This window comes from Semicossyphus pulcher, unplaced genomic scaffold (assembly GCF_022749685.1).
Source record: "Semicossyphus pulcher isolate SPU_LCO1_2020_fin unplaced genomic scaffold, fSemPul1.0.p SCAF_5, whole genome shotgun sequence".
Classification (NCBI taxonomy): domain Eukaryota; kingdom Metazoa; phylum Chordata; class Actinopteri; order Labriformes; family Labridae; genus Semicossyphus; species Semicossyphus pulcher.
Window position 1 is genome coordinate 2,102,767 of NW_027211726.1, and position 12,913 is coordinate 2,115,679.

General features: G+C 45.1%; 1 protein-coding gene across 1 annotated transcript in view; it reads right to left on the reverse strand.

Moving 5' to 3' along the window:
* Window positions 1-1,062: 1,062 nt before the first annotated feature.
* Window positions 1,063-12,913, reverse strand: part of LOC138608514 (collagen alpha-1(XIV) chain-like) — a 141,662-nt gene continuing 129,811 nt past the window's right edge. The window contains exons 41-47 of the mRNA XM_069681116.1: window positions 11,758-11,829; window positions 9,792-9,827; window positions 8,697-8,763; window positions 8,252-8,440; window positions 7,992-8,069; window positions 7,756-7,911; window positions 1,063-1,504 (exon numbers count right to left, since the gene is read on the reverse strand). Of these exons, the coding sequence (XP_069537217.1) occupies window positions 1,212-1,504; window positions 7,756-7,911; window positions 7,992-8,069; window positions 8,252-8,440; window positions 8,697-8,763; window positions 9,792-9,827; window positions 11,758-11,829 (891 nt within the window). The 3' untranslated portion in view covers window positions 1,063-1,211. The remainder of the gene's footprint in view (window positions 1,505-7,755; window positions 7,912-7,991; window positions 8,070-8,251; window positions 8,441-8,696; window positions 8,764-9,791; window positions 9,828-11,757; window positions 11,830-12,913) is intronic.

The following is a 12,913-nucleotide window of genomic DNA, read 5'->3' on the forward strand; positions in this document are numbered from 1 at the left end:
CGATGTGTCGTTGCCGCTGCACAGAGACAAACATGCCTGTCAAACAGCTGCAGACAGATAAGTTCTGTTTTAGAAGTCGACGTGGAAACCTGCAAAACTAAATGGGAACAAGTCCGGGAGCGTTACGTCCGAGCACGGAGGAACATGTTGGAGAGACGGAGCGGGGACGGAGCAGACGGTGTGTCTGTCCACCGCTCATCAGGCGCCTGAGCTGGCTGTTGTGGTCAGTCACCAAGCCACTGAGAATTCAGAGTGAACATCACAGTAACCTCCTCGAGTGTCATCATGTCTGTTGTTTACATCCCGCACAGACGGTAGCTGCATACAGCCTGAGCTCTCTGGTGCGCCCTCTAGAGGTGTCCTCCAGTAACACACGTAGTGCAGAGACAAGTAAGTGAACAATTACGTTCGTGACGCAGACGGTTGTGTACGCAAACGCAAGGTTAAAAAGCAAGAATATCTCCGGCCTTCTGATAATATCTCATTAGCCCCTAAAAATACATAAAAGTTAACACCTGTGATTTTGTGTATTTTCTGTTCATGATGTGAAGTTGTGTCTGATCCGCAGCCTCTGTGACGCTGCTGTAGACAAACATCTGGAGATGCTAACAACACAATGCTAGCAGATTCAATTTGGTGGTGAAATAAAACAAATCTTTTACGTGTATTTTTCATCATGATTGATCGAGCTGAAAGGTTGATATGAAAACGTGGTGACGTTGCTTGTTTGTTTGCTCAAACCTCTCAGTGTCTCTCTGTAGAGGTGCTTTAGTGCACCCCTGTGACCTCACCATGTCGAGGTTCCTTCCAGAATATTCTAACAGGACAATAAGGAGGCACTTAACCAACCAGGTGAATAAACAGCTGAACTTAAATGTGAATCCCGACCGGCTGCTTTTCGTCGATCGGATGGAAGATAAAATGACAGACGTGAGTTTGATCACAGAAACAGTGAGCGCAGAATGTTTGGGATAAAAACAAACTGTGAAATATAAAAACAGTTTCATTCTTTAAAACGTCTCAACAAACACAAACAACACAAATCTTAGCATAGATGAGTTAAAATAGTCCCCGACTGACGCCCCCACCTCGTCCCCTCTACAATGTCCGTAAGAAATCCTCTACATCAGGCACTTGTTGATTAGTCCGTAACGGCTCCACACCGTCCAATCAGAAACAGCGAGCGGCCTCCGTCCTCCAATCACATCCTCTCATTTAATTAGTCCAGACAGCGTCTTCGCTCCTCTCTTTAGTCTCCTCTTCGGCCCGACCCTCTCCTCCTCTCCCTCCACGCTCCGGACGCTGCGATGGACGCCGGGGGAACTCAGTCCGGGGTCGTCCTGGGCAAGCGCGGGGTCATCGGGCGACACGGGCCGCGGGGCCGGGTAGTTGGGCTGGTAGTACCGGTACGGATCGTCCTCCTCGACCTCGCCGTAGTTCTGGAAGACGTTTGGTGGCAGTTGGACTGCGGACATAGCGCCTCTGTCAGTGAGTTCCTCACCCTCTGCGGTGCCAACCAACCAGGCGGAGAGCGAAGCCAGCGCGCCAGTGAGAGCCCAAAACAAAGATGGCCGACCCCCACCACCACAGGAAGCAAGGATTTGGATTGGTTTGTTGGGTTTTGATTGTGTTAGCGAGACAGGAAGAGGGGGCGGGAGAAGAAGGAAGGAGCGAGAGACACATGGACAAGGGTTACCAAAGGTTACGGACCAAAAGCAGAGTTAGAAGAAAGAATCAAACGTGGATTAAAACTGAAAATTAAAGCTACACTAAAGTTTAGGTTTAATGTGAGAAGTTTGTGCAATCATCTTTAGGTTTGACCAGGCAGTGATTAGATGTGTTTGTCTTTTAATTCACATTCAAGTCATCACAATTTATTAAAACGTTCTCAAGTGGTATTAAATTAAAGTTATTTCATACTTAACGTGCAAAATGTATCGTGCAGACGAGCGTTTAGCACCTCGTTATGTTTTTATTGTTACGGGAGTTTGTTTGGTCAGTGAAGCCTGTGGATTAAAAAAGAGGCACCGGATGGTCGTAATCTAGAAGGAGAAGAGGACGATGGTGTCAGTGGGACTTCATAGTGACGTGTCTGGGCTCCTGGTTGTCAACAAATAGCATTAAAGATCTGAACAAACACAACTACTGTGTGTGTAACAGCTGATTCGTCTTCTTCTGCTGTGTCATAGAGTCCACTGTTGTTGAAATACTCATGCACCAACAGTGGATACATTTCTGACCCCATGGGTGGCCATCAGAGAGGTTGTTTGGTTAAGCGATGAAGGATATCAGGGCGGAGACTTTGACTGTTGCATCGAGAGAATGGTGCCGAGAGAAGACGATCTACGCCCGGGTCGTTACCTGCAGATGTCTGATAAAGAGTTCAGTTAAAGCTGCACCACGTCACACGACACCTGACGGCTTCCAGGATCACATGACGGCCGACGTCTGTGCCTGTTTTTCTCTCAGACGGTTTGGCTGCACACATCCAAAGCCGGTTGATGTGTAATTGGACATTACTGTGCTTTGATACGCTGAAGATAGTCCCCAACAAATGCACGATTATTTCTGTGTGATAAAAGGCAGCTGCTGTCTTTTTAAATCACAGTGATATCCTTCAGATGTTTTAAACAGATTCACAACTTCAGTTGGAGCCAGTGGGCTTTGGTCTTAGAGTCAGACGGACATATCGTTGGTTTTGGTCGTTTCATGGAAACCGTTTATACGTCCTCTAAACTAACGTGATATGTTCAGAGAAGTGAACGAAACAGCTGACATACGGCATCATACACACTGTGAACGGCACTCATACATAATATCGTATTTTTTTTTATTCGTGGTTTCGTCTACAAAGCGCTGAGCCGAACAGCTGATCCGATACCGTGCGCTGCAGGCGTAGGGATACAGGGTCGTGGTGCAGAGTGAGACATAGTGCCGAGGGAAGGGGCTGTCTGACGTCAGTGTGAAGCTAAAGCACAGCGTTCACTTAAACTGACGTGTGTTTATATGTAGGACTCTTTCAAGTGGCTGCAGCCGTGCTTAGCTTAGCTTCAGTGAAGGAACTCAGGCTGACCTCTCCTAACGGGCTGCTTCTTCCACCTGAACTATCCCTTTAAAGGTTTATTTCTTTAAAACAATCTCTATTGTCTTTAGGTGTCTGAATTCCTTCTCAATGACACTGTGAGTGCAGGAGGCACTTTGTGCTGAAGGGGACGTAGTAATAATTTAAGGACTGAGAGGTCCCTAACGAGTAAAGCTGCAGAAAGAAGCATGATGATTAATAAACTCTACAAACCCAACAAAGTTAACAGAAACTAATCATTTCATTTCTCCTGTTAAGCGTTGTTTGTTTATCTCTAACTCTTTAAGATGCTGCAGTATATAACATGTATAGGTAGAGAGAGTCAGGGCTGAAGCTGGTCAGCTGATGCAGCAACATTTAGCAGCTTTAGCAGCAGTTAAAGCTACTGATGCTGTTTCTGAACGCAGCTCAGTAGTCATTGAAAAACTGTGCTGAGGGTCACACAGAGGAAAAGAACGAGGCGATGACGGACAGACAGGAGGAGGAGGAGAGACACAAACACAAACACAGAGGGTTGATTACAACATGCAGACGTTACTCACATGACCACCCTGCAGGCTGCGAGCTGCACAGCGCCTTCTAGGCTGCTGTCTGACCTTTAACCTCAGCACACATCAAGGGTTAACACAACCATGCAGGTGACGGGTAAAGATGAGTCATGGTGGGTTTTCTTTGGTTTAAAAAAAGCATGTTTGGCTGGTTTGTGTGTTGAAGCATGTGATGAGTTCTGCTGCGCCGACTATTAAACTGTTACATTTTAATTTCCCATGAGCCTTTTCCTGTGAAGGCTGAGAAACACAGTTTGAGTTGTTTGTTTGCTGCAGATCAAATTAGCACGCTGCTGATACTAAAGCTGGCAGCAGCACTCGTTCATCACCTGCAGAGTCATTTGTTGCACCTTCAGTCCTGGTGTATTTAATATTAGAAAACCCTCCATGCAGCATCTTTACAGAGATTAAACCCACTCCCACAATACGGACTGCTTTAACAGTCATCACATGTTAAGATGCAGAATTCAGTCAGTGCTTGGTCGACTTTGTTTCACAATGTGTAAAGTAGTTCATGCATTTTCAAAAGGCTACTGCAGGAAGGAAGCTTAAAGAGTCGGTTCACCCAATTCACTCTGAACATGTCGTGGTTTTGTAGTTTCCTGCCATGTGAGTAATTTAGGTTTTGAGGTCTTTGAGATAATTCTTCCTCTACGGCAAGACAAGGGGTGTGAATGTAAGGCGAGCTGTTGTGTTAAATGTGTAAACATATGACACTCAAAGACACAGCGAGCATGTGTGTTTCATCTAGGGGTGCAGCGATTAGTTGACAACGAATGTAACTGCCGATAATTAGTCGGTTACATCATCGCGTGTTTTTCATGCCGTGTGCAGACATGACCTCGATTTTGCTGAGTGGTGAGCCATCTCACAACCATCTCTGAGATTTGCTCATGCAAAACAGCGACCGGGAAGCGACAGGTGAACAAAACACAGCAAAATGGCGGCGGCCGATGCGACACCATCGAGTCCTGAAGCTTGTAAAGTCTGGGAGCATTTCAGCCTCAGCGCTGCAGAGAAAAGGATCGCCTGCAGGATCTGTGAAGTGGAGCGTGTTTATCACGGGAGCACGTCGGTGATGTGCGAGCGTTTGAAGAGACGGACATGTTGGACTTGTGTTCTTCATGTATTGTTTCTATCAGCACTTTGTCTGTCGTTGGTTTTAATCGGACAGAAACTTGATATTGGATTTTTGGTCTCTTTTGTGTCAGTCGGAGCAAATCAGCAGCAAAGTTTATTGAACGATTTATTTTTGAATGAATAAGAACTCCTGTAGAATATTTATTGTTATTGATAGATGTATTGATAGTTGTGAGGATGGCGGCTGCACTGGCGATCTTCATGGCACATGTCCATGACGAAGCTTTAGCTAGATTATAGCGCCATCGTCTGGGTAAAATACGTAACACAATAAAATACCTCTGCATTTTATTCGGGTATATTGGTCGCACTGGTGTATAAGACGCTGGCAACTTTTTAGATGACATTTTTTTTATTATACGTGCGTCTTATACACAGAATATTACGGTAATCGTTTCAATAATCAATCAAGAGTCGACTATCAAACTAGTCGTTCGTTACAGCCCACAGAACTCGTTTATAAACGACACCATGTTGTGTTCCTGGCGCTGTGAGTCAGACTCTCTCTTGCTTGGGTTCGGTTACTTCCTGGAGTCGTGTCTTCACTGTGAGATGTTTTTCTTGTTTCTATGTTTCATGGGTTGAAGTAAAAGATTAAAGTCGAGCTGAAACGGCATTTCGAGAGTATCTAGCTTCCGTATCGTGACGTGTTTCCGAGTAAAACAGGACGTGCAGGCGGGACATATCATTAGAGGGATTTGATTTGATGGTTGAGAAGTGGGCATAGACAGACGTTCTCCACAGCGCAGTAGCTAGCTAACTGACCGAGCGTTCTTGGCGCTCTGCGGCTAAATGCTGCAGACTGATTGGTTGAAATTGTTTGGTGCTAACTTACGTAAGCACGCGTGAAATTTGGCTTTACCGGAAGACAAAAATGATTTTGATATAAGAATACTTAGAAATGGATTCTAGATGCACAATGTTACCGGGGATGTGATCTAAAAGGATTAAAATGACATTTTTCATTTCACCTCGACTTTAAAGACTCGTTCTAAGCAGACAACAGATCTCTCAGATCTCTCAGATCTCTCAGACTTTGTTTGTTTAGAATATTTTACTCGATGTAAGAAAGTGAAAACATGTACCTCCCAAAATGTCAAGCTTTTACCTAAGGACATTAAGAAAGCGACAGAGGTGTGTTCAGACGGAAAGCAAAGCTAACATCAAGTTTAAAATGTGACTGATGTTTCCTCTCTCGTTCAGATGAATGATTGCATGATGAATCGGGTGAACTGACCCTTTAACTTCCAGGCAACTTTGAGGGCAACGTTGCTGAATTGATGGTTAAGTCATCATGATTGCTTGTTGTTTGGATGTTTTAAATCAAAAACAAGCTCAAAGGATGTTCAAATGTCAAAGATTCCAGAAACACAGAGCAACACTTGTGATTTTGCACTTCAGAAAGACAGACAGACCGACAGTCGGTATTAAAGCAGAATTCTGAATCTGAGCAGTGATCGTATTAAAAGGCGTTTCACCTTCAAATACACTGAATGGCTGTGAGATGAATGATTTCAATGACATGCAGCCAGTTTAACTCAGCGGGAGCTTCTCAACGTGAAAAGAAACCGACTGAATGAAACGTTTCACTTGTTGACCTTCAAACCAAAAGACACTCTCTGCTCTGAAAAGCTTTCATGCTCAGTTATACACTTTGCTATGTCCACATCTTTAAATAAGCCGATGGCTTTTAAGTAACAGATTTCTACACTTCACCTGGAATGTGTCATATTATGAACTGAACAGAAGAAGGTATGAGACTGAACAGGTCATGTAGAGCTTCAGTGAGGGGGGTGAACTGATTCATTCAGTTACACTCAGAGTTCAAGTGTCCCTGCGTCTGTTTTCTTTGTTACTTTAATAATAAGGAACACGTCGTTATAAATATAATATTAAAGGTACTATGTGAAGTCGTCAGAATGACTCTGTAGGCTGGAAGTGTTTTAATAGAGCTCGCACTGTGTAGATGCAAGTTAACAACAACGTGAATCCATCAAGTTAGCAACATGAGTTATGTAAGCTAGTGAAGTCATTTTGCAGGCTAGCTTACTACTAATAGAGGCTAGGAAGCTAACAATAACGTATGCAGGCAAACAAGCTAAGGTTAGCCAGCTAGCTTAAACTTAAAGTTGCATAGACTGAGCATTGGTTGCTTTGTAACGTTAGCTTATACAGTTATTTGGTAACGGCAAGCTAGCCAATTTACCAACTAGATCAGCCCAGGAAGGAAGCATTAGTTATTAACCCAAGAGGGTATTTTGCTACACTGACAAGTTAGCAGTTTGTCAGCTTGAGAAAGCAAGCTAATGACAGCTAACTGAGGTCTCTTTGTGAACTGAATGCTTTGCGGCCCTCCGTTTCCCGGGCCGCGAAGGATCCATCGCGCATTCTTCGCGGCCCACCATATCCGGAGATGCATTAAGGCCGAGGACTGCACTTTAATATGTAAAAGTGTAGCTAGTTAGCCCGCTAGCGACCTGTTGCTAGGTGACAGGAGCAGTGTTTGGTGATGCAACAGTAGACCAGACCGTCTCATTTCAGTTCGGCTTTAATGGTCTACGCAGGCTATGAATGGAGCATCCTCTGTGGACCGCTTCCTGAACTTTGAGTCAGTCTGTGTGTTCTGATGTGTGCAGGTCTTTTATTGGTGTTAGCGGACTCCATTTGTGAGCGAACTTCCTGCACACTGTTTGCACAGTACAGGAAGTGAGGTTGCAAGGCACACAGGAAGGCAAACGGCCTATCTTTTTGTTTTTTGCAGAAAAAGTGTCCAAAATTATTGACAAAGAAAAAGTCCACGGGTTGTTTTGGGCAACGGAGAAAGACGGGAAGTCTCATTTTCCAGCTATGCTGCCATCACAGAGAGATGAATGTATTTAAATCACTTCACACAGTACCTTCAAAACAGTTGATTGTTATTTTAAGTTTAAAAACTAATGTAGTCTGAACTGTGAGCCTAGCCTTTATCTAAGTGAGCCTACGTACCTCCCACATTGTAGCCCACGCAGGAGTTCTGGTCGCAGTAGCCCGGAGGCCCAGCGGGGCCAACAGGTCCAGGGACCCCAGGCCGACCAGAGGTTCCAGGATTTCCAGGGCGTCCCGTGGGACCCTGGCTGCCAGGTCTGCCCTGCCCCTGAGCACCTGAGAGGGAGAGAAGACTCAGGGATCAGACTGAGAACCTCTGTGGGACGGTGTGATGCGGATCAGTGTGGATAATCTACCAGGGGGTCCTGAAGGTCCTCTGGGGCCTTGGACTCCAACACCTTGAGATCCTTTCTCGCCCTTTTCTCCTGGTTGACCTGGACACACACGGGGAACAGTGTTTTATACGTCTCTGTTAATAAGACACACTGACAGCAGACCTCTTTAGATCTGAGCTACAGGCCGCTCCATCAGTGTGGACATGTGAAACCTTGTCGACACCACCCATGCCTCTCGGTCTGTCGTGTATCTCCTGCTCAAACACGGCTGCTTTCTTCACCTCTCTCTCCTGGCTGCCCGTTCTGTGCGTTCTGTCCTGGGAAGCCGGGTCTTCCTGGGGGTCCTTGTTCTCCCTGGGACCCTGGAGCTCCCTGTCTGCCGGGCTCTCCGGGGGGTCCGGGTACGGTGCGGATGGACACCGGCGGACTGGGTGCGCTGTTCAGGATGGAGTTGTAGCGAGCCATGTGGCCTGAAAGCAAGATGGGATGATTAAAGAGGTGGAGCCAAACCGGATGGATCACAGAGGTCACGAGCAACATGTTGAAAACATCATGGAGGTCAGACATGTGACCGAATGTAAGGAGTGTTACGGCCGAGCTCCAGAGAAAGGTAACAACTGTTGCTACAGGAATCAAATGTAACTGCAGAAGTGTTCCTTAAATTAACTCCTTCATGTTCTCGTCTCTCCTGGTTGAGCTGATCAAATATAAACATGTTGTACTCACTCTGAATGAGCTGCTCACAGACCTGCCTGGCGATGGCCTGAACCGAGGCTGTGGACTGGAGGTCTCCCTGCAGACACACAAGCACACGTTTAATGTCACACCTGCAGATTTAGATAAATGCTTCCACAACAAGAACTTCATCTGAGATCCTGAAAATAGATCATCGATCAGACGCAGGTTTCCAAGTTAATCATTCTCATTAAGCTGCTGCTTCAGCTCGTGTCCAGCTGTGATTCTTCCTACAGACTGCTGAAGTTGTGACCGCCGTGTCCGTCAACACGACGCACTAAAAGCACAGCTCTTTTTATGCTGAAGGCTGGCTTTTTAAGTGATTCTTAATGTGTCGTTTCTCCTCATGCCTGAGCTGCAGACTCATATTGTGCAACCGATTTATGACTGCAGATTTACATAAAACATGGTCACAAATCAGAAACCCACATATGTGTTTGACAGCTCCTACAGGTGACACAGCTGCTGCGAGCTTTCACCTCAGAGAAAGGAATAAAACTGTTTCTAGCTTCTGTTAAAGAAGAAAAGTTATGAGAATTTAAAATGCCAAAAAAACCTTTAACATTTAAGTTCACGACTCAATCACACATTTTATTTTCCCTCTCATGAGATCTGTTGTGATTTACTACGTCGTCTAAAAGGCTTCAGGCTGACCGAAGGAAGTTTCTGACTCGAGGCATTTTAAGGTGTTTTACAGGTATTCACCTTGAAATGACTCTGACAGGAATCAATAAATGATATAAAACTGTAACTTTGACTTTGTTTTTCTGTTTTATTCAGACATGAAAAGGTCAGAGGAAAAGTTTGTGGGTGGGTATTTTCTGAGATTTAAAGATGTGAAGTGGAGATGAAGCAGAAGAGATGCAACTAAGCGGAAATATTCAGCACAGATAGCAAATGATACGAGTGTTTGTTATCTTCATTTCAGGAACAAACACGCAACTCTGAGTACACAATGTCTTCTAACAGCACTGCTTATTTCTTAGCTCAGAGTTGGTTCAAAGAAACACATCGTGCTGCTGAGTAAAAGGAGCAGCGCAGATTCATTTCCTTCTTTGCAGAAACATAATAAATGGAGCAACTTACCCGTTCGCCTTTCTCCCCCTTGCTTCCAGATGCCCCCTGCAACAGAAGGATCGATGAAGAGGACAAAGCAACACAAACTCCATTTGAAAATCACAACCTGGTTAGATTTCACGGAGCAGAGATGATGCTGCGATGCAGACAGTACACTGTTCTCTTCTGACTCCACAGCACACACATCACTTTACAAATGTGGAATACTTCGTTACACCTTTTCTCTTTAGCTTCATTCTGACCCACTTTGAATATGTCGGGGACGTGTTGTTGTTTTGTTCCCTCTTAGACACAGTTATGTTCAGTCCAACATCAAACCTTCATTGGAGAGTGTTAGAAATGAGACTTCCTGTAACGCTGCATTTGAGCCGTTTACATCAAGCTTTATGCACGCAGTGACCGGAAACACGGCGACATTTTCCTCCTGTAAGTTCCCATTAAGACCTGCAACTGAAAATAGTGCTGTAATTAGGAAAAGAGGCTCTTTGCAGTCCGCCCACGTAAAGGTAATTACAGGCTTCTTTTCCACAGAAGTGCAAAGTAATCTCCTTTCTTCTCTGGTGGGGCCGAGTGTGAACATTTGATTCAATCAGGAATCCAAAGCACAGAGTGGTCACATTTAAAGTAATTATCATGCATCCATCTAAGGTTCGTCTGTGTGTCTGGTGTTCTTATTATTCTCTGGTGTTTGGGACATTTCTGGACGGCCATCGCTGGGACGAGGTCTGAAGCTCAGCCGACAGTCTGCAGGTCGGGACAGGCTGTCTCTCTGCTCTGCTCTCTGTCTGTCTCTCTGCTCTCTCTCTGTCTGTGTTTCTGCTCTCCGTCTGTCTGCTCTCTGTCTGTCCTCTGTCTGTCTCTCTGCTCTCTGTCTGTCTCTCGCGGCAGCTTCAGGTTGATAACCTGACAGTGGAAAGGCTGCCATGCAGATCAGCTCATCAGTTTCATCACCAGTGTGTTCCTCCATGATACTGGAGACTGAAATAAACAGGTTTAACAGACCACCTGGATTTTTGTTATTTCCTCTTCAGCTTCAGAGCTGAGAGCATCACTCTGTTGATGTTGGATCGTAGAATTACATGCAAAATGACTGTAACAATTAGATAAACAACAATAAATGCAGATTACAATACATTACCAATAAGAAATAGAAAATCTGATTAAACAAATAGGTCAAATTATACACATATAAATAAATAAAGAAGTGAACTAACAGACACTTTGTCCAATCAATCTCTGAACCGATGCTTTATTTATGTTTACAACTGTTTTACTTCTAATGTTTATATTTTTGCTACATTTTGTGGCACATTCATTTATTTATCTTTCACTTGTAATTTGGTCGAGACCTCTTCAGGTTCTGTAGCAGATGATTTTGTAGTTTTCTCCTTCCTCCTCACAGTGAGACGTTCAGGGAGCTCCCAGAAAGCTCATTCAGCAGACAGTGCTCTGACTCTGACTCAGAGAGAAAACCATCACGCATCAGAGATTGTATTATTTTTAAAAGCCTAACCGGTGTAGGAAACATGGAAGCAAAGAACACTTCTGAATGTTTGAGCTGGTCAGAGCAATAACAGAGGGATTATGGGAGCGACTGCTCCTCACAGAAAAGGAAGCGAGGGTTTGTCCTGAGAATGTTTGGCTCAGGGTCTGACAGGTGATTTTATTTACCCCAGCTGTCTCCTCAGGTGTCAACATGAATACCCAGATACCTGCCCCATATCTCAGCGTGTGTGACAGACCTGCCTGTGGACCCTCAGACCGGACAGGAAGCTGTTAATCCAGCTGACAAACACTATTACTACTCTCTGTTTCTGTTAAGCCTGACTGACACGGCTTCCTGCGTCCTCGGGGGTATTTGGCAGGCGTCAGACAGGTGATGGGACACACATGAAAACAACGTCCTGTGAGCAGTCTGGGAAAGAAAAGGTTTATAAGACGGGGCAGCTCTGTGTTCGCTGGCTGACAGACTCACCGGTGGTCCCAGCTCTCCTTGTTTTCCTGGAGGGCCTGTGTTACCCTGGGCCCCTGGATTTCCCGGAGTCCCCTGAAGAGACACGGACAGATAAGAGGAGGACGAATCCGAATCAGACTTTTTGGGCCAAGTTTGTCGGTACTTCATACACAGCATACAAACAAACACAAAGCTCGGTGTGAAAGACTCTTTATGTGCAAGTAGAGCAACAGTACATTGTTGTTCACATCACTGGAGGCAGTCTTAAAAGTGCTGCATTACAAAGCAAGATATTGGCCTTTTAAATTTAACCAAAAGCACTAAAATATATAAACATAATGTGTTTTATACTTTTGACAGATCTCAGGAAGCCAGCTCAATCAAAACATTAAAAAGAAGCTTAAAACGTCTCTTTTGCCAGCTATGACTTTTAACTCTGCAGCACTACTTTTAAAAAGTTGTCTTAGATGTGACGACTCGAAAACTCTTTTATTGGGATGCAATACAATAAAATATTGATGCATAAAAAGGGACGATTCAATGATTAACTGCAACACTCCTTTTAAACAGCAGAGGGCACTGTCTGCTTTGGGCTGCTCTTGTTCCACGTCATTGCGTCTGTAGCTGAACAGAGGCGTGCAGACACGGCGGCAGCAGGTGAAGATGTAGAGGTCGAGGATGCACCATCTTGTTTCAAATCGGGGGTGTTGGAGCGATGTGCGACGGTTAGAGACAAAACAGTCTGCAAAGACTGAACTACACAAATAGCACAACCAACACAATGTAGCACGTAAAACAGCGCCAAATTGGGGAAGGGTCCAAATGCAGACCTCTTTCCTCAGGCACCGAGTTCTGTGAGCGAATGCGGTTCGAGCTCGGGCTTACGTGACATCCATGCTCAAGCTCTAGCTCACAGCCGCTAGCATCTAGCTTTCCAATGCTGTTTAATAAACTAAATAAACAATGTGTGAGGAGAGAGGTCTGTCGGTGTGTGAGGAGAGAGGTCTGTGGGTGTGTGAGGAGAGAGGTCTGTGGGTGCGTGAGGAGGAGAGAGGTCTGTGGATGCGTGAGGAGAGAGGTCTGTGGGTGTGTGAGGAGACAGAGGAGAGAGGTCTGTGGGTGCGTGAGGAGAGAGGTCTTTGGGTGTGTGAGGAGACAGAGGAGAGAGGTCTGTGGG